Below are 22,974 nucleotides of genomic sequence, written 5' to 3' on the forward strand. Positions count from 1 at the left end.
ACACATAATTTATTGAATGTATACAAAGATAACAGAGTCTGACAGGTATAAAATACTATGTTTGCACCAACAAGGTGATTCCCAAAGTGCCACTAGCCAAAAACTTAGCATATCTTTGCATGGTGTGGATGGTGTTGCATGGTGGTTCTAGACAAAACTGTGCAGGTGACAGGCCAAAGCAAACTGTCTACCTCAGATGAACAGTATCTAAAAGTCATGTCCTTAAAAAACATGGGACCTGAGGATAAAGAATCATCAGAAATAGTTTCAGCAATCATGAAGCCATTTTACCTCTTTTCTCTCCTTAAGAAGGGAAAGAGGGAAAAAGACTGAGGTGTATAATAGCAAAAGGAGAAACTAAGAAGATTAAATGAGCAAATACTGATTATTATTACTGAACCAAAGAATTAATCTTTTGTAACCCCAACAGAAATGACTACAGAAAGAGTTTGATGAGTAGGTTGATATTGCTATCATAATTTACAGTTAAGTATGAAAGTAAACCCCGGAAGTTTAACTGATACAGAAGCAAAAGTAAAAATTACAGGGAATAGAGTTTTACATGGTTACTGGTGCTGACTGCTTGTGGTTACTCAGTCATGCTGACAAATTACCTTTTGTCTCTGGCTTTGAAAATTAGGACTGTGCTCTAATGTAAGGAGAAGTAGCCACAGAAAGACATAGGCAAGCAAGCAACTGTTGACAAACTATCTCCACAGCTTTTTCATAATCATGTTTGCACATGTGCAATAATAGCAGACGCTAGTTTTTCAAAGCTACTGTTCATTAGAACAATGAAAAAAACAGGAGTGACACAAGAGACAAAAGAAACAGAAAGCAAAGCTTCAAAAATGTAAATGTACTTTGATGTAAGTGGCTAGATAGTTTTCACTGGTTAACATACAACAAAGAGAAGATGGGAGTGGGTGGCTTAAATTGTGCAGAATATGATGTAGCTTGCAACAGAGTTTCTAACAGCTTGTCTCACCAAACTACACGCATGAAAAAAGAAGAGGTTCTTTTTACTCCATTCAAATCATATCTTTTTCAATAAGTAAAAGGGTTATTTATTGAAACAGTGAATTTTAAATGAAACAGTCATTAAGTTTACTGTTTGTTCTTGACCAATCCTTTTAATAATATGACTTTAACACCATGGCCCACTTTATTAGTAAAGAGTTTTGCTTTATTTCTCGGTCAACTTCATAATTAATAACTTCATATTTCAGGGTAACAATCCAGTAAGGTCCACAACTTGCTGGACAAAGACACAGTGTTGGTAGTTTTTGCCTCTGTACACAACCACAATCAACACTTGGCTGATGTGCAGACTTTAATTCAAGTAATTTGTAAAAAAATAAATAAAATGCATTAACTGTTTAGGAATTACAGCTATTTTTATACATTTTCACTGGCTCTTACCAGTGTTTGGATCTTGTTTTAAATCCTCCGTATTTCCATTCATGAAGACTTCTCTTGCTTGTTGCTGTCATTTTTCGATGTTGTGAAGCTGTCTTTCTAAACCATGGAAATAATTCTGACATCATTCCCTTTAGCTGACTCCTGTGGTCTTTCAGGCCTTTTGGTGTTTGTTCTGTCTCTCTGACAGGTTTATTTTGTTTCTTCAGCCTAATGATTACCTCCCTCTCTTGAATTGACACATCTTTGTGAAAATTGCAGCGAAAAGCTATAAAATACAAATTCAACACTTTGAATCAGCTTCAGATGTCTGTTTCATTTGCTATGAAATATACAAGGGAATAGGCTTCACATGGCCATGAAACTGCTTGTCAGTCAGTTCTCCAATTACCTCTGAGCCTCTGAAAATGCAGGTCTGTGTATAAATTGCCATAATGTCTAAACAGTCTAACTATGCATTTTTTTGTTAAAGCTGAAAGTATGCATTTCAATCATGTCTTGATTGTTTGATTTGAAATCCACTGTGGCGACATACAGAGGCAAAACCATAAAATCTGTATTTTTGTCCAACAAGCTGGACTTAGCTGTATTTGAAATTACTTTGATTTAAGAACAGTCTTCGTTTTACGTACACCTATAAAAAAGGTGATGTCATCATACCTGAAGAAACGTGCTGGCACTTGGGCCAATAGCTGGATAATTTAGTCTTAATTCCACTATTCTTCTATTTAATCAAGTGCTTCAGCCTAATAAAGCACTGATTACTTTTAAAAATTAAACCCCTTTTTTACCGTGGAACAACAGTTTATGTATAAATGACTTTTATTAATCTATCAAGCATCAGGATGCAACGCTCCAGGAATACACCACTGCTGGGTAGATCACTGGCTTGACCACTGACCCTTTTTAAAGTGAACATTAAATGAAGGTGAAACAGATCAAAGTACTGAACTTTTTAATTGCATTTTATGTGTGTGTTTATGTGCGCGTCTGTGTTACTACTGTATGTGTGTCTACTTTTGAATCTGTCAGTGAGGACAGTCTCCCACCCCTCATTAGCTGTTAAACACTGGTCATTAACGTCTTTAATTAGACCTCTATTAAACCATCTGTCTGTCTGCCTCACTGTCTGTTCTCTGTTCTCCATCTCATCTGTTCCCCTCGCATCCATATGAGCATCTCACTCTTCTCCCCCGGTGTTACACCGAGCCTACCTGCACCTATCCTCACATTCAGCAGGTTCCTTGCTTCCCGCGGCCTCCCTCTCTTTCTACACTCTCTCCGTCCAGTTCTTGTGAGAGGAGTGGGTGAGTACAATAGAGTTAATCACAGCCATTCAGAAGCTGTATCTCTGTCTATTCACAGAACAGCAAAGGCCTGGAACATGCTCTCCTCATCTACATACCACCACGCAGCCAGCATACTCACAAGGCACACCACACAGAGTACCCACACAATTACACACCATTTTGTTAAAGTCAATCGCAATCTCAGTGTGACAACAAAAAAAAGAAAATCGGTAATTGACTTGATGTGAACTCGAGAGGGTGTATTCATCTATCCAGTACAGAAAAACACATTTTCAACTTCAACCTCAGTAAACTCTGAAATGTGCTGGAGGTAATACTCACGAGTGGCCGTAAATCCGGGTGGGTGAGGATGTAACCGTTGTTGGTGATTGCAAAGGCGTAGCCATGAATGCCCAGCTAGTAGAATATGCAAAAGCACACACAGAGACACACCAAAATTATGCATAACAAATCAGTACCTAATTGTAAATCTGGTTAATCAAGCCCTTTCAAAGTCTTTGTTTTTGTGGTAAAACCGAGAACTACACAATGGGAAAGGACGGCATCATTCATCATGTCATGTCTGAGCAAATAACACACTTTCAAATGTCAAAACCTTACACCCATCCAAGATTCAGATCTACAAAAGAAATCAGTGCAGGGATGTGGGCGGGGGGACATGACCAGAATGCATTAATGAAGCGAGTGTAATTTCCTGTCAAACCAGGAGCTGTGACTAAGTTCATCTCTAATTTATCTGCTACTTGGCTTTGCATTCAGTTACTGTACTCTGGACTTATGTGGAGTATTTTAAGTATTATAAGGTGGGGTTTTGGACCGCTTGTGGGACTGGAGAAGTGGAGCAAGATGTTCAGGGTTCAGTGTAGAGCAGAGGGTGACTGGCACAGAAGTTGCACATCATGTAATCAGTCTCTCCTATTTATGCAATAGCTCGCTAGGATCTGGACACCTCATGGAAACAGACAGTGGCTGTTGTAGCCATACCCAGTAAAACATCTTAGTGAGCTAAAGCTGTGTGCATGGGTATTCAGGACTGTGCCAATGTGCACAAGTGTATAAAACTGCGTGTGTAAGCATTGGGAACCCTCGGTAGTCAGTGTGATAGTGTAGAACATTATTAAATAATGGCCATTCAGATCCCTAATAACATGCAGGAAGAACTACGTGATGCTGGATGTGTTACCTTATATTTGGGGATAGTCTTGAGCAGCTCAGAGACTGGCACATCTGTCCCAACCACCCCTAGAAGGATTCCACGGTTTCTCTGCAAGCACACAAATATACAAAAATCGGTTAGCTCAGTTTGAAAGGTTACTTACATAACAATCTTTTACAGCCGCATCAGTGCCTCAGTTTATGTTATATATAAAAATATTCAACTTGCGATGCACTGCTTTGTCCCAATTTACAAACTGCAATCAAAGTGACATTAGCGTCCATCAAATACACAAAAAAATTAACAATGATTTTACCATTTGTGTCAATTCTCTCAAAGACTAATTCCCCGTGAGTTATGGAATAACTCATGAGGAAAATTCAGTTTTTCAGTTAAGCTGTAATTTCATTTGAGACATCAAGCTTTGGAATCACGAGGGCAGTGACGGTGAATGTGTTATGAATTCTGTATCACTGTATGTGAGCTTACAGTCTCGTTCTTGGTACTGAACACTGGCATTGCCACCGTAGTCATCAGAACTGGACCTTGACCATCCTCCAACTGAGTGATTTGTGAAGCAGAAACAAACAAAAAAACAGAAAGAGCCAAAGGGAGGGAAGAGAGGGAAGGTAATGATGAAACTTCACTGTTTTTGTTACAAATTGTATGTAACCACAGAGCACATTTCATGCATCTCATATGAAACATCTTGCCTAGTCACACTGAGCAGTTTTTTTCAAGCTGCAAAACATCCGTTTGGAACATAGAATTTGATGGGAATTCAGCTGAAGACCTAGTCATATCTTCTTCTTCAGGGACCAACTAAACTTCCACGACATGTTTTATTCATGTTTATTATTTGCCCTAAAATATGTTCAATCAGAGTCTGCCTTTGATCTCTTGCAGAATAAGCTTATCCAAAGGCAGCGCTTCTAGTCTGGATCTGGGTATCTCCCCCTCTAAAGACTGCTGGGATAATTATGATATTTATCTTTCTACCGGATGTCTGTATCTGACGATGATATCCATTACAGATGAAAGCTTGACACTGTTTTCTTAGGAGACTGGAGGAAGGCTTAGTACTTGAAAAATATGATCTAACCTTGCCTACCCAGAAATGTTGAATCTGTCTAAATGTCAGTGACTTATTCCATTCAGCATCAGTAATTGGATCATTAAGCAAAGAATAAATCCAAGATGAAAATCTACAATAGTTCTGGAGTACACGGGGTGGCAAAAAGCATAAAGCATGTTCTACTTACGCTGCACTAATCAAAGGAATATCATTTTTTAAATTTGTTGGACTGACTAAATATCAGCACGCATCTTTAGAAAGTACTGAATTTTATACCGACATTGTAAAAGTGCTTTCTCCAACCCCACCCTAAGACTTTTTTTTTCTTTTTTACCATGAGAGATAACAGGTAATGACAAGGAAATCTGTCAGTATCCCTCAGACGCTAAGGAAAGAGGAATTAGTGGCATGAGTTTGGACAGCTGCTAAATGTAATTTGGAGTCCAATATTGGACATAGAAGGGAGAACAAAGCATACCTAGATACTGCAGCTGTAACAAGTGGCAGCCGTGCTACTAAAGAATAGGATAAATTAAAGAGATATATCCAAACCCAGGACTTTTCAATCATACTGTGCAGTATATTACTGGTCATATGGGCTGATGTATCCCTGTGAACCCCAATAGAAGACTCTGTGTAATATATGAACTCTTTGAGCAGAAATCCAGATTGTTAAAACTGGTAAAAATGCCCATGCTTACCCAGCACTTCCGGGGATTGCCAGAATGTTAGGTAAATAAGAAGAGCCAGTGCATTTAAAGTCACCATCAGAGCTACAGAAAATCCATATTTATCTTTCCCAAGGAAGGAAAGACCTTTAGAGAAGGTAAGATACACTTTATTCAGCCCCACGGGGAATTTTTTTCTCTTTGCATAACCCATCCTAATTATTAGGAGCACAGGGCAGCCAGCTTGAAGCAACCAGGCCAGTAACTTAGCATGTATTTAGATGCTGTGTGAAATCGAAGACCTATGGTAGAGCATGAGGATTCCACGTCGAAGGCCCCTGCCCTAGCCTGGTATTGCTGACTCAGGACCTTCTTGCTGTGAGAAAGTGGAAGTGGTGCTAACCCTAATCCTTAAGGGATCCTCCTTAAGTCAGAACTCACACATCTGGGCCAAATCTGCATCATCATTGCCTCTGCGAATTTATCTGTATCAGTCAGAGTAAATGAGCTGTGCAAGTTCTTTCCCCTGCTGTGGGTCAAATAATGAACGAGAACACCACTGGGCATTAATACACTTGACACCCCACTAGCACATACCCACACACACATAAATACACACACGTATACCCATCAGAGGGCTAACATACACACCCTTGGCCTGTGTTTTATGTTTCATAGTACACTTTATAATCTAGGTTGCTGTGACAAATTGCGTGCAGGTAGATGAGGTGACCCCTGTTTCCTTGGAGACCAGGTTTGTGTGTTAGTGCGGGAGCCAAAGCCACCTCTGCAGACTAATTTGAGGAAACTAAAACAGACCCCATGGGAAACGGAGCTGGCACAGATCCAGCACATGTTTTTACTGCACAGGTGTTTTGGGATTATTTTTGAAAGCTCTTAATTACCTCAATAAATATTAATGCTTTGCTTTGAAATAGCGGAGTTCATATTCATCCAGCAAGACATTTTGAACATCTCAGCATTTCAGTTTATCTTCAAAAGGCAATCAGCTGCTCACAGATTCCCCATTTTTTGGTCTTCGTACTTAATCAAGTATCAGTCTCGTTTTTTTAAACTTAAATGCAAATTCCTCCTGTCGCTCCCAGAACGTTTATGATTCTTTAATCTCTTACATTCTTTTTCCAACCCTCCCTACCGTTGTCCTCAAATATCTCCCCCTGACACATTCCTCTCACCCTCACCTCCCTCGCATCATCCCTGAGCTCCAGTGTCAGTTCATCCAGCAGAGTGGGAAACAAAGCCAAATGAGCCAGAGAATGATGAATGAAGCTGGTGGAACGAGGGATAGGAGAGCGAGAGGGAGGATGGCAGAAAGGAGAGCACAGGTGGAGGGAAAGAGATAGGGAGGAAGAAGGAAAGTGAAACAATAAAACAAAACAAAAAAACAAAAGAAAGGTGAGATAAGAAAGACAGACTACTGGGTCGCAGTGAGAGGGAGAAAACCGGGAAAAAGATAGCATGAAGGAAAGATGATACACTTCAGTCCTAGAACACAGCCAAAATGCTCATCAATTTTCTAACACAGAGCCAATCCAAGGAGTTTTGCTCACTTCTTATCACACAGTATCACTATGTATGATGTGTGCATCTTTCTGTCACTGCTTTACTTTCAAAGGAGTATGTGTGTTCACAGCACCCAGACCAGAGCAGTGCTGGGGCAATTATATGCAAAGAATTGGTACAGATTCCTCGCTAATCCTAATTATCATGCCTGAAAAATTATATCTATTTCAGTTTTCTGCTGAGCTGTTTTGATGTCAATCAGCTCGGGTCTATCACACTAACAGCACTATGTCAGACATACGGCCTGCCAGCTGTGTAATGCTACTGCTGTGCCTAGCTCACACTGATGGGGAGGCAGAGCGCTCTTTTGTTTCGCCATCATCACTGTTATGATTATAGAGCTGCTTATCTCAACCCACATACGATTCATAAATCATTGGAAAAATAAAACACTGAAAATGATAAAAAGGCATCAGAACAGATCATCCCGCCAATCATTATGGACTATTGGATTTTCACCCAGAAGATGACAAAACAGCTTATTCTGGAGAATTCTACCAAAACAAATAACACAGGCAATCTTGTTTTCACACCAAAACTCACACAGGCCAAAGAACAAAATGAAGCCTCACATTTACACACATAATCACAATGCCAGCCCAGAGATACTGGCAAAGCAAGGCTAACATAGCATCACCAGTGAAGAATGAGCGAGAGTTTGTGCACAGACGTGTGCGAATGCGAAATCAGACGTGCAAAAGAGAGAGCGTGAATGGCACCCATGACAACCATGAGGCATGGCTTCAATCAGGAAGTTGACAAACAACATATGACAACGACACATAAGAAAATGCCACGAGCCGCTATGATAGTTCATTTCATTTCACAGATATTAGAAACCAAAACGCACATGCACAAGAAATGCACATGACACACAGCAGGCCTCAACACAGCACAATGCACCAATGACCTCAAACCAGATTTTTTTTTATTATTTTTTTTTTTTTTTACCTTTTGTGCTTGGGGGAGCTAAAGAGAACAGATTAAGAAGGAAGAGGAGGTGAGAAGGAGGATGATGAGGAGGAGGAGAGACAGGGTCAATACATTTGTGGATAAGTGTCAGAAAGCCTTTCAGTGCAATTTTCACTGAATGGAGTGCCAGTGGGCACATAAAATCCACTGACATTGAACACAACTTAAAAACAGTGACTGTCTCAAGAGAGGCGAGCTTTATAGTCAAAAGGGCCACAGCAGAGAGGAATCAACACTCAAGTGCCGTATCCTCTACTGTAAGAAAACGTAAGCATTTCCTTATACGTGTTAGGTCAGTGCTGAGTGTATGTACTTCTGTGATAAATGGGAGGGATAATGAGGACAAAGAGAAACAAATGAGCACAGAAAGACAGAAAAGGGTAAAACATAAGGGATATTAAAAGGATAGTTGAGAGAAAAGAGTCTATTTTTATGTAGTTTTTTGATTGTGTGGTGGGTATTTCTAGTGGAGGGCACTTACCTTTGCCTCTTCACATGGCCAAAGCTCTCACACTCTCAATCTATACAGAAACTGTTGAAAAAAATAACTCCTGCTATTCTCCCTCCGTGTCTAAACAGAGTAACTTCAGCCAAGAAGGACCAGCGTGGGTGAATCAATAATACAGCATGTTGTGTGCTGATTTTGGATCACAGAGGATTCGTCCTTTTAACTCTGTTATTATCATTCGGGGGGTTTTTTTGGGATGTTTGTGTCACTCAACTATAAAGGATGTACAGGAGACTAATGCATGATTTTCGGTAAATATTATTATTTTGACTGTAATTCACAATCCTGTCTTCCTTCTCTCACCCCAACCGGTCGCAGCAGATGGCCGCTCCTCCCTGAGCCTGGTTCTGCCGGAGGTTTCTTCCTGTTAAAAGGGAGTTTTTCCTTCCCACTGTTGCCAGAGCGCTTGCTCACAAGGGGGTCACATGATTGTTGGGGTTTTCTCTGTATCTATTATTGTACGATCTACTGTACAATACAAAGCGCCTTGAGGCGACTGTTGTTGTGATTTAGCGCTATATTAATAAAATTAAATTGAATTGAATTGAATATTCACTACCCAGTCCCAGTATGTCGGTCAGTATTGTGATAGAATAGGAGATTTAGAGATTGGAAACCATAGTTTTCACAGCAAAGTCCTGAACTATTCTAGACATTACCTAATGATGGTACATGTGGGAACAATAAATGCCCTATGCGTTCAGATCAGACATTAAATTTACTTTATTATAGCAGCTCCCCAGTACAATTGCGCAATGTTGCATCCATGTGAGAAGGGCCCACATAAATGCCCTGGTGAGTTAAAAGCAAATGACTGTGACTGTGACTGTGACCCATCATGCTCTGGTATGATGGCACCCTCTTCTAAACCAAGCACAGTATTTCCAGTATTAATAAATCTGAAGTGAGACTTTTTCACGCGGGAAAGGTCAACTATGGGCAATGCCCCAAAAAAGATTCTCCTAAGACTGTCTGGAGTTGAAAATGCTGCAACTCACAAATGTTCTGCTCACCCTACAAAACTCCCAAGCACACACAGGAGGCTCATTTACTTAATGGGTCCATCTGCTACACATAGACTCACTCATTCACAGTCAAAGGTATAAAGGCAGAAAACATTGTGAGCCCTCTGCTTGTCTTTCACCCTCGATAACTTTCATTTGGGTTGTTTAATTCATTCCCCTTCAAAATACATGTTTTCACAATACTAACTTAAACAAAATGTCCTGTGGTTTATGTATACAATAATTCAGTCCATTATAGAGTTTTCTAAACCTACAACAGCCCAGTGGATATGTGAGGCTATCAAGGACCGCGTGAACTGAAGTCCAGTAGCAAGCGTATTCAACTCACAGTGCTATCGATGTAGGCCTCAGTCCAAACCGTGTCATGCTCCCGGTCAATCACCTTGGGACGACTGAGAACATGGAGATACTCCATCACGTTCTCTTGCACATCTGCCAGTGTGGAAATTTGAGTGAAATACCCTGTTGAGCAAAAAGTGGAGGAGAAAGATAAACAGAAATGAAGAATTGTTCATTCTTAATTAAAGTAGATTAATTATTTAAATTAGATCCTGCCAACAATGAGACAGCACAGGCTCAGAAGTCTAACTCACTATACTGCCCAAAAACACATGCTCTGTGTTTCTAAGCTTGTTTGAGGGTAGATCAGATGTCTAAAAAAACATTTTAGCTATATGGAGCCAGCAACAAATTCCAAGCCATTGCTACTATTTTAATAATCTTGGGAACAATACAGACTAACTACATCTGGAATGCAGTGCAATGACCTGCTGTTTGCATGATGGAAACGTGGTTAAATGTATGAGTAACTTTTAAAGTATCCTCCGCAAACTATTCAAGCAAGAGCCAACCATCATGGGTTTTTTAATGTATACGTATATGCATCTGTATCTAAATGTAAGACCAAAAATATCTCAGTTAAACTATAAGCGATTCCATCTCCCATGATGGTAATGCTATCATTATGATACTAATGTGTATGTGAAGGAGGAAATATACTGTTATCTCAGGAGGAGGTTCAGAAAAAGCAAGAGGAAGAGAGCCAGCATTGCAGTAAGACAGAGACAAAGGACATGAAGTGACACCATGAATAAGGGAAAAGAAAAAGCCCACCACATTTTCACCCAGCTGTAAAAACAGCAAACTGCCTCCATCACCGTTGGGCATTCAAGTAGAAAATCATAGTCGGAGGAAATAGATTTGGGGGTCATCGTTCCCGGCAACAACTTTTACTCCACAGGGAGAAAGGACCCGAAGTCTAGACACAATACACAGATCTGTGATAGATGTGGTGCATCAACCCAGCCCAAATATCTGATAATATGCACTATTAATTATAAGCAAATCTTAAAACTATATCTACAGTAAAGCCCAAAATAGAACAATTAACTAAAAAATAAAATCTATTATTGAAAAAAGTGCTGATATCACATAATTGCTGTAATCAGTATAGCAACAGGATTGTACTTAACACTGAACTTGACCTGGAAGTGAACCTTTACAGGACTTTTTTTATCCTCAGAGGCATTTGGAGCTGGCTATTTTTCCACCAGACGGTGCAATGAGAACACACACATACAGACGCGTATCACACACAAAGCACACTGTCTAGTCTAACTGCATCGTTCATCACAGTAGTAAGTCGAGAATTACTGCTCCCTCTCAAAGGCTGAGGGTGTCCTTCGAGCTGAGCCATCAGGGCCAGGTGCCAGGGGGAGAAAAATGAAGGCTCCCAACTTTCAGTGGCATGGTACCCATGTTGTACATACAATACAGCCTCAGCAAGGTGTGGACAGGTTGAGGGCATCAATATATTTTTACATGACCTTGGTCTGAGTCATATGTAAGCAAATAAGATCCGGTAAGGTGTCCTGATTCATGAAAATAATGGATGAGGTGGAAGTGAAAAATGTATCATCGTGTAAGGAAGCACTATCTTGGTGCACAGTTCTAAAAGTATTTTTAAACCCAACAAAAATGTAAGTTTTTGGCTTATTACAAGGAGAGAGCTTGTCACCCTACCAAGCTATTGCAAAGTAAGGTAAAATAATCTAGGTGACTTAAGAAAGAATACTTAAAAATGTTGCCTTGCTTCCTGTTAATGCACTAATATGACATGATCAAAATTCCCTCTTAAAAAAGTACTGATTACCTGCAGAAATATACCACATTTAAGAATACTCAAATGCCACTAGAGGAAAACTGCTCCTGCACTGGTTGCAACAAGGCAAGTACTGATGTAGCTTTTAAATCTGAATAAAATTAACATGTTAAATTGCACGTGTAATAAACAATTAATAAAGGGGTGTTGATTAGCTTTGATACACATTTTGGCAAATAATTGCTAAGAACATCTGAAACGACACTAAAGTTACTTGTAGACAACACTGTGATTTGTATAGAGAATATGGTAGAAGTAACCCCAGAGAGGAGGAGGAGGTATGCACTGGAGTAAGAAAGGAGAGTCAGTAGAAAAAAGACAGAATACATGTGTGAATGACAGGGAGGTAGAAGGAAATGTGACGACACAAGGAGTAGAGGTAGCGAAAGGGGATGAGTTTAAATAATATCGACCGTCCAAAGCAACAAACTGCACACGAGAAGACAGTGAAGGCAGGGTGTGGTGGTTATTTAACAATAAGAGTATTTGTCTTTTTTTTTTTTAATGCTGCCTAATATCAGACATATATCAGACACATGAAACATAAACAGATTTCCCTAATATCTTCTATGTGTGGTTGTTTATTTACTCATTTACGTTCTGTCTGACTCGACTCAGATGAGCCGGTCATTGTGTTTGTGGTCATCCAAACAGGTGGGGTGTTAACAGGGAAGCTGCACAGTGCCCTCTGGTGAATGAACTATCCAACATCAACACTCGTAACATGATTGAAAAGTGTTTCTCCCAAATCTTCTTTACTTTTTACATTTTCCACAGATAAGCCATCATAAATCCCAATACCAATAGATCAACAAAAAGTTAATATCGACCCATAATATTGGCCCACTGATAAACTGGTCAATTTGAGGTCTATCGCTAAAAGAGTTACTAGTTGTGTTCAAAATGTGCTTTTAGCCATTCTTTCTGTAAATGTATCTACCGTAACTGGATAAATAATACCTTTTTCCTTTACACACTCACTGCAAACCAAATGTATTCCTAGTATTTCAGGTGTAGTAGTAAATATACAGTTAATGCTGAGAGTTAGTGAAAACATCTAACATTATTTTACCAATACTTGCACCAGTTTTATCCCAAGAGCAGACACAATTTCCTCTGGGGTTACATCAGAGCCATCCAGCATAAAAATCTGCCAAATCAAACATGCGGCGCTACCCGCTCTGGCGACTCCTTGTGAATAAGGAAGCAACCAAAAGTAGCTTTACTTGCACTGTGACACTCATAGCATTTCCAGTCCTACTAATATTCTAGGCCATACAGAGTTTTTGACAGAAGACTGTTCTGCATCATTTCTGCAGGATGGAGAGAATGTCACAGTCATCCCCCTGAATCATCATCAGTCATACACATTCACATCTGTACTATAGCATTACACATGCACCCACACACACACACACACATACACAAATCTAAACAAACAAAATGTTTTCAGCAACCAAACAGGTCTCATGTGTACATCACATTGCTTGCAACAGCCTTAGGGCAACATGTGCATTCCCTGGTGCATGCGCACACAAGCGCACAGCCAAACAAAAATATTCATAGACTTCTGTGAGTCTCTTTTGTCTCAGGTTTTATTATCACTAATACCCTCAAAGTCACTGGATGAGTTCTCTGATATCACGTCCAAGCAACACTGTGGATGTTCTTGTATCACACATATACGCTCACACACACACACACACACACACACGCTAACACCCTTTGTGTGACCTGTGGCTTGCCTGTCTTATCTACTGGAGCCTGAGGAAATGGAGCCAGACTGTCTCTGTCAGCCACCTCCCAGCTAAATATAGATCCTGAAGGAAAGTGCTCTACGCATTAAGACAACCATGACCACACGGAAAGCTGCTCGAAAGTGGTGCATCACTATGATTAATTTGGACTTTAAGCTCAAAGAAGATGAAGTAATATGACATATCAGGCCTGTGCAACTGGAACCCGTTGCCTCCTGTCGCATACACGTGCTTATGTTGATGAGCAGTGACAAACTCATCTATGCTAGTGTATGTATGCACACAGACACATGTGCCAAAACTCCAAACAAATCCTGAGCTGCATAATGTTTTACTTTTCATCCGGCTGACAGTGACACGCTGCAACTTTACCCCACAAAAACAGATTATAAGGAGAGGAAAGTACAGTCTTTTAAGAGCCCACCTTTGTTAGCGCACGCCATCCATTTTAGATTTTCTGCGAAGGCTGATTCTCGACCAATCAGGTAAGGGAATATACGGACCTGGGGAAAGAAAAGCAGATACCTCCCGTCATTCATTTTAATCATATTTGATAGGGGCCGCCATGGTACCATTCAGAAGATAACACTGTCAAAGCCTGGCAAAAGACTCATTCTTTCTCATTTAGTGATTACCAAGTCCTTTCTCCTAGTTGATGATTGCTTCCTGAAAGTTTATTGTGCTACCTTTAAATTTAAATTTTCAGTTCCAGCTATTTTTATTTATTTATTCAAGAACCTAAAAATTAAGGATGAGCAAATGCAGGCGAGTGTTTTGAAAATCTGCAATTACAGTGATTACAAAAGATAAAACGCAAATTTAATAACATTTTAATTTGAAAAAGCAAGCTTTATGTGCTCAGCACGGAGAATCTTCTTTACTCTTATGTGTCAAACCCATTTTTTTCCTGGCTCAGTTGGCTCTAGCAGCAGGTGAATTTGGCAGGTGCATGTATGAGAGTGTTAAGAGATTTGTTGCCAGATTGGACCAGATGCAAGCCTCTGGGGGCACAGCTGCTGTGCCTATTGCATATGCATTTTCCACTGACTTCCTTAACCCCAACAGCATGTTTCTGTTTGTGTGTGTATATGTACTGTGTGTACTGCATATGAATGCACATGAGTGCGAAGACCTCTCAGAGTTTTAAACATGTATTTGATTCAATTTTGGAACTCAGAAAGTCTGAAAATTGCAAAAATTAATGCAAAAACATCATTTATGTATAGATGCAATTGACTTTTCCTGGAATATGTATGCACTGCATTCTCTATTACATTTTGTTTCACTAAAAAAGTCTTTATAAAATTAATATGTAAATTTAACACCTTGACCATGGACATCTAGTTCTAAATTGTTTTTTTTCCGGATAATGTCAGTCTGTTGATAACTGTAATATGTTTCACTGAATAAGTATAGTTGTTTGACTGTCATTTTTTAAGCACCGCTCATTATCTAAACCACAATAATCCTCTATTCATCAAACTTGAGCCATTTGAGTGACACTACCAAAGTGTTAGGAAAACACAACACAGCTGTTATGATCAGAATAACGCCATGTAAGACTTTGATAAAGAGGTGTCATGTAAGCTTTTCTTTGTGTGATTATGTGTTTTACTTCACTGAATGCCAAACCGCAACAGACTGGTTATTAAATATGGACGAGGTTTACGGCTGAGTACGACAAAATTGAGGTAGAAGAAGAAATAGTAGAACTTGAGCCACGACATGCAATCTTTAAGATAGTTGAGTGCACACATTTTTCATACCTGGAAAAAAATGCACATGCACAAAAGAATACAGACACATCAGGATATAAATACTGCAAATTCATGCACATACAGTATGCATAGACACTGATATGGATGTAATTTCAGTTAGTACATGTATGAATATTTTACATATTTAGCATTTAACTTAATAATTGATTTTGTTCTCCAGTGGGAACATTGGGAACATTCACACATTTTTTGAAAGAGTAAGTAGAAAAAGCAAGCTAAGTGTTTTGATGTTTCTGTTCAGTACTTAACAAAGTCTAAGACCTACCAGACAAAGTGCTACTTTGGCTAATTTTACATATAGATCAACTTGATGATTTAACCTGAATCCAAATTTGCAACAAAGACAGACATGGTGAGCAGAAATGGTTTGTATACGGCCACTATTCAGTAAGCCTCTCAATAAACAGATACATGTATCTATATGTGCAGAAGATATTTGGTCAAAGAAGCTTTACTGTTTGTGATTGCAGTCTGAACAGTCATGTTTGTGTGGGCACTGCTCTTCTGTTTTAGTTCAGATACAGGATCTAACAAGCTTTATCAGCAAGTCTTACAGATTGATTCACAGGCTTCTCCAAGGAATTCGTTTCTCGGTCTAGTATTAGCTTTCAACTTGCAATGAGTATGTCTCACAATTCAAATTGTGAGGCTGAGACACACTGAGACTGACACATGAGTGCTCATGGTCTAGGTCTTAGTCAATTCTTCTCATTTACACGAGAGAGCCTAAGGATTGTCCTTTCTAGGCTGTAGTGCTGAGTAATCTCCAGGCAGTTATGCTTAACCGCCTAGGAAAACGAGGCACAATGTTGGCAAATGCAGGGTGATGCTGCCTTGTGATGCACTGCCAAACAGTGGTGACAGATAAGGTATAGGCAGTGAACAAAGATAATTCAAAAGCTAGCGTGGTCATTGTTGTGTGTAGGATAGCATATCAGCCTCCTAATGCTGAGGGATATACATGTGGCTCTCCGCTAATTCCAGACAGTGTGCAGCATCTTTCAATACGCAGGGATGTCTTGTTTCACCTTGCCTCTCAAGGAGTTTCTACAGTTATGTCTACGGGCACCCTACAAGCTCCCACAATCAGTGCAGCCCTTTGCATCCAGTGGAAATTTCCTAACAACAAATCATCTGATTCACTGTGCCCATACAGACTTTTCAGTATATTGAAAAGGAAATAAGAGCAAAGGATACAATACTGTGACGCACTAATTAAAAACAAAAAAAAGAAACACCAAAAAAACTAATCTTGAAATGATTACAATACGTCACTGGATGTAATATAGTGCTATCAGCCTAGAGCAATATCAGCAAATACAAATTAATGGAATTTGTGCAGTCAGGCAGTCAACTCAGAATTTTTTAAGAGCATGTATACAGTGTTCAACTTTAATTGGCATTAATCTGTTCCAGCTTGGAACACCGTATTCAGTTTACATAATACACTGATGGCACATCCCAGGTTTCTGTCCCTGAGGGCAGTTCACCTGCCAAACAATTTGATCACAAATTAGCTGTCTGGGGATTTTACAACTCAGCAGGCTACAGTCTCAGGTAATAGATAGAGTTTGGCAACACTACAGAGAGAAAATTGTCAGAGTTTTAAGTCAAGGGATTCATGATTGTTCTGATCAATGCCATTGGCTTTCTTCTTCATTTTTTGAAAGGCACTTCAAACAGCGCTGAGATTTCCATTTCACAGCCCTGTATGGTCACAGGATGTGCTGCATTGTGTTTAAAAGATTTTATTTGCTAGGAGAGTAGATAAGCATGTTTATGAGAGGGTGTGTAAAAAGCATGTCGGTGTTTTGTATGGTTACACTCATCATACAGGTGTGGTTATGTGAATATTTTGTGTGATGTTGGTTTTAGTAAGTCTTTAGTAAGTTATGTTCTGCTTCAGTTTAAAAAATGTGAGGGAAAAAAAGCTAATGTTTGAACATTAAGAGAAAATCACTTTGAAAATAATCGCTGCTGTAACAGAAAGAAAAGAAATGTTTTAGACTTTTTAACACGGCTGTTATTTTTTTATGGTAATCAACTCTTTATGATCTTTTTTGTGTAGGATTGTGTAACACATGCTGTCTGAATACAGACATTTATCATGTTTTTAGCATTCACATTTCCCAAAGCCTGTTTGTATAGTTGGTGCGATTCTCAACAGTGGTGAAGCTCTAAGATGGGTTGGAAGGAATCCATTAAAAAAACAGCAGTGGTGGGTGGAGGAGGGAGATTGGGGGTGGGGTGTGGGTGGGGGGGCAGACTGAAGAGAGTGACAGAGACTGAAGACTTCTATTATCAGTGGGGCTTCTTCTAAATGGAACTATCTAGCAGCCTTGTCCCCTCTCTGCTCACTGATGTTCAGCCTTGAGGCAGGAGCTGTCGGGAGGGGAGAGCTTTCGGCAGTTTTAATACAGACTGTACCAGACATACAGAAACACAATGTGCAAGTGTGGCACTAATATTAACTAAAAGGCATCCATAATGATACACAGAAACATCTACTCAGAGTCAGTGTTATAATTGACTAAAAATATATCTGAACACCAACAACTGCCTAATCTCAAAGCCTTCTCCTCTCAATGTGCATAAAAGCATTTATGATTTACCTGAGGTAATGGAACTGCTTGTGTCCCTTAAAGTCATATTCATTTTTACAGTATGTATACTGTATATAGTATGTGATGACAGTGAATATGTACTATTGCATTTGATACTTCTATCATTGACCTGTTAAGCTTCAAAAGTTTTCCTTTAGAGAAAAAAAATGACCTTAGAATAACCCTTTTTTGTCTCCTCCCTCCATCTTTTCTGCCCTTTCATGACAGGTCAGAAAGCACCACAGTAACACTGCAGGACAGCAGCAAAAGTGTGTTGCCTTTTTCAACAGGGCCATGCACTCTTCCAAGTACTTCAAAAAGATCCCCTACTGGATACACTCAATGCCCTCTGCTTGTCAGAAAGATTTACGGCACAAACAGAAAACGACACAGAAAAACTGTGATGTTAGTGGTCTTTTTAGATAGATTTACCAAGACATTAAAGATTCCTCAAGCAACTGTATTTCTAATGTAGTTATAATAATTTTGCATAATTAGAAGTCATTGTCCTAACCCTGTAGAGCAGTGCCCTTCTCATTATTTCTGTTGATTTATGTACACTATATTGCCAATTCACTCACTGATCTAAATGACTGAATTCAGGTGTTCCAGTCACGTCAATTGCCACACATAAATAAGATCAAGCACCTAGGCATGCAGACTGCTTCTACAAACATTTGTGAAAGAATGGGTCGCTCTCAGGAGTTCAGTCAATTCCAGTGTGGTACCGTGATAGGATGTCACCTGTGCGAAAAGATCTGTTGTGAAATTTCCTCTACACTAAATATTACACAATCAGCTGTTAGTGGGATTATAACAAAGTGGAAAAGATAGGAAACAACAGCAACGCAGCCACGAAGTAGTAGACCATGTAAGTTGCTGAGGTGCATAGTGTGAGGGGGTCAGCAACTTTCTAAAGAGTCAATCACTACACACCTCCAAACTTCAAATTAGACGTGTTGTGCGGAGTGACGAATCACACTTACAGAGAGACGGTACTTGTCTGACCTCATTGAGCCAAGTGTAAAGTTTGGTAGAGGCGGGATTATGATGCAGGGTTCGGCCTCTTAGTTCCAGTGAAAGTAAAACTTAGTGCTTCAGCATACCAAAACATTTTGAACAATTTCATGCTCCCAACTTTGTGGGAACAATTTGTGAGTTTGGTGTATAAGAACTTGACTGGTCCTGACATCTTTAGGATAAATTTAGTGCGGACTGCAAGCCTCACAAATTCTCGTGGAATTCTTGTGGAAAGCCTTCCTAGAATAGTTGAAGCTGTTGTAGCTGAAGCTGTTATGGGATGGGGCAATATCATATTTAACCGTTTGGATTAAGAATGGGATGTCAGTCAAGTTCATATGGATGTGAAGGCAGACAAGCAAATAGGTCTGGCAGTATAGTGCACTTGAAAGCACATTAGATCTCAGGGGTTCCTTTTAACATTGGGTCAAAAAGACTTATGCTCTTCTCAACAGTGCGTTTAAGAAGTCATTCATAGCCACATGAGGGCATTAGTCCACCTCTCTCCACTTCTCATCAAACACTGGTATACATGGTTACATGCTCATGAAGTTGTGACCAAAGTATAATGGGAAACTGAGATGAGTTGCCCCGACTGTCTTGGAACATATTTGCAGAATAATATGATGTGTGTGCTTGTGTCTTCTGATACACTACCTTCCTCTCTGGCCAGTTATACTTGGCGAAGATGGCATCGTATGTATCCACTGCCCCATCTGTCACCAACATAATAGCCTGGCTACACTCGCTGCCCCTCCCAGTCTCATTGAACTAGACATCGGGAGACAGACAAGCAGAGAAAGACAAAGAAGGAGAAAAACAGAGGGTTACCACGTGATGAGCAAAGAACAAAAAGCACTCATCCAGTCAAATGTAAATTTAACCAGTTCAAACATTATCAAGCAGTTCTTCCACTTCCTTCCCATTAGAGCTTATAATGTATCATCACAAGACTCTCCACTGGATCATGGACGCTGACTGTGTTGTAACAGTGAGTTAATGGAATTATAATAGCACGCCTTCAATACGCACGCATGAACGCAAGGTAGAAGGGCTACTGTGAGATAAAATTACAGCGAGGCGTCGTTATGCAGCATGTCACTGCCTCTGTCCTTTCAGGATACACTTTAAAAGATACATGCTGTTGAAATACGTATATTTAGATTGTGTGTCTTTGTCTTTGTCCGGATGACTGTTTGATTAATTACATGTCCATAATTAGGAAATGTCAGATCACTAACCTGAGTCATCGAGTGCCTTGTTTACTTGGATTTTGCATGAATCAGTTGATTTAGCTATTAATTACAGCCCTAATTAATTTTATGCATAAAACTGATGTGTATGCGTGTTTGAAGAGTGCGTCTGTGTGCGTGTATGACCGTGATCATGCACGAGTGTGTTACTTACGTCACTGAGAAGATTGAAAGCCTCAGTCAGAGCTATATCCAACATCCCGATGCCTTGAGCAAACAGCTTGTCGAGGTGTTCCCGGAAATGCTGGGGAAAAAGTTTTGAGAACATTACGATCTCGCTGAAAAAAGCCGAGAATTAAAGTGACAAAACCACAAAAGGTGACAGAATTACAAGTCTTTATGAAGAAAACACAAAGGCAAGAGATAACTACAAACGCAGGGGGAAAAGATGCAGAGTTATTACTTTTCACTGTTCCTATCCTGGATAATATTTTACTGAATTTGGTTTGCCATCATTTATGTGTGAAGAGTTTGCATCAATGGTCTAATGGGCTCTTCAATTCAGTCCTGAGCCAGTTTATCTGGCAAACTCCCACATTATCTTGAAGTGAAATGTCACATACTGACTGAAAAAACCATAATGACCAGTTTTCCCTTCCCTTGCTTTTAGCTCAGCGTCATTTATTGCACCGGGTATATGTGTATACATGAGTTTGTGTGTGCGCGCATCTGCTCACAGGCATGATTGCGTTACAAAGGATACATTATTTCTCTAGCAATTCATGGTGAGTTTAATGTTTTCAGCAACTGAACAGGTCTCATGTGCACATCTCATTACTTGTAACAGCCTTGGGGTAACAAATACATGGCGTATGCACGCGCACACACACACACACACACACACACACACACACACACACACACACACACACACACACACACAGTCCCCATTATCCAGTATAATCTATTTATAGATATTTAGATCCTGTAACTGGCATGTTTGAACACTTCCTACTGAGACTGGCTAAATCCAGCAACTTTATAAAACCAATTCTCCATTCATGCTGGTGACCCTTTTACGTATATCAGTTTTACCATTGGGAATAGAGGCCTGATAAGCCATGAATGCAATCAGGTTTCATGATTTAGAAACAGACTACACCTACACCCCAAAGCTACACCCCCTGCTCCCTTCCCTTTTTCTACCACTATCGTCATCTTTTCCTGTCTTTTGTACCTTACTCATGGGAGGACAAAAGTCTCTTGGTACACAGTGGGGGGGTCATAAGAAACATAAGGCCATTTCAGAGCTTTGCTCACTTCGGAGCAAGCACACACACACACACACACACACACACACACACACACACACACGCACAAACATACCCACACACACACATATAATGCAAGTGCAATGTACAGATAAATGTGTACACAAAACCAACTTCCACTGTTTCAAACACACCCGCATCGGCAAAAACACAAGCTATCCATGGATGTGGATAAAAAGGTTAATCTGTTTCAACAAAAGGCTGTACCCTGGAGCATAGCAAACTTTACCTATTGCTTGCAAGTGTGCGTGTGAGTGCTTGTGAGCTAAGATTGAAGTGATTTTTCTCAGCACAGCGGGCCATGTTCAATTCCTGGCACAGCAGTGTACTAAAGTGGCAGATTGAAAATGTGTGTGTCAGTGTGAATGCAATGCTTAATGTTCCCAACCTTTTGTCCTGCACCAAAAGGCTCAGAAATGTGCATTGCACATCAAACTTCTTCAATCCTTCAGACACCTTTGATTCTTCAAAGCGATCGTATCAGTGAAATGAAAGAAGGCAGGGTATAAGGACATTTTAATGAATAACCAAAATATCTCAAATTGCAGCTTGCTAAGCCAAAGCTTTTGATTGCTATGATAAGTTATTTAACTCAACGTGAGGACAGATGCAAATCCGATACCTGCACGAAACAGGGGCGTTGTTGAAAAAAGAAGAGCAGTGCGTGAAGAAGGGAGTCGAACAGGTCTGTTTCAGAAATAAATCAACAGGCCCTGCGCTGCTTAAACCAATAGTTTGAAGTGGAAGTTTTCTCTTACTAAACACAAGAAAAAAACATTTCTGCTCACAAGAGTAATTTAAATCCTAAGTTCAGTCTGTTTCAGACAACAAAGAATCAGTGCTTCAGATTCCAGCGTAAGTCAAACATGTTTCTATTTGTACAGAGAAAGTCCAAAAGAGATGACGTTAGAGATCATCTCTTTAAAATATCTCTTTAGAGTATCTCTTTAAAACTACTGCACATGTGAACGACAACAAGACATGAATGACCTCCACATATTTACATACCTGTTGACATGCATATGGACAAATAAATACTGTTAATGTAGTCATATTCATGTGTGTCACATGAAAACTTAATGTGGGCTTTTGCCCCAGCATTTGATGTTGGGCGTGAAAAAACATATTTTTGAATGTCAGATCAGTATGTTTAAATCTCCAGTGTGACAACTACTTCTTGCCCTCAGCTGAAACAGAAGACATTAGCCTTATCTACTGCTGCAGACTGCCTTCCCCTCTCAGCTGGCTGACTCAGACAACATTAAACTACCGTCTGAAATTAAACACACAATGCTAATCCATATGCATAAGTGTACACTCACTACAAAGTAAACAGAAACTAACTTAAACAGACCCACAGAGAATTCTGCACTACTTTCATGTAGTGCATGGAAGGCAGTCAATCTTTGTGCTA

At 39.8% G+C, this 22,974-nt stretch overlaps 1 protein-coding gene across 2 annotated transcripts in view; it reads right to left on the bottom strand.

Annotated features, from left to right (window-relative positions):
* Positions 1-22,974, bottom strand: part of cacna2d3a (calcium channel, voltage-dependent, alpha 2/delta subunit 3a) — a 114,502-nt gene that overhangs the window by 31,955 nt on the left and 59,573 nt on the right. Inside the window, exons 9-16 of one of the 2 annotated variants that reach the window (XM_003448287.4) lie at positions 20,444-20,533; positions 19,694-19,807; positions 14,060-14,138; positions 10,046-10,179; positions 8,164-8,181; positions 4,375-4,446; positions 3,913-3,993; positions 3,051-3,125 (exon numbers count right to left, since the gene is read on the bottom strand). In XM_003448287.4, coding sequence (XP_003448335.1) covers positions 3,051-3,125; positions 3,913-3,993; positions 4,375-4,446; positions 8,164-8,181; positions 10,046-10,179; positions 14,060-14,138; positions 19,694-19,807; positions 20,444-20,533 — 663 coding nt within the window. The remainder of the gene's footprint in view (positions 1-3,050; positions 3,126-3,912; positions 3,994-4,374; positions 4,447-8,163; positions 8,182-10,045; positions 10,180-14,059; positions 14,139-19,693; positions 19,808-20,443; positions 20,534-22,974) is intronic. The other variant, XM_013273215.2, reaches the window with a different exon arrangement.

The sequence above is a fragment of the Oreochromis niloticus genome, linkage group LG20 (assembly GCF_001858045.2).
Source record: "Oreochromis niloticus isolate F11D_XX linkage group LG20, O_niloticus_UMD_NMBU, whole genome shotgun sequence".
In the NCBI taxonomy this organism is placed as follows: Eukaryota; Metazoa; Chordata; class Actinopteri; order Cichliformes; family Cichlidae; genus Oreochromis; species Oreochromis niloticus.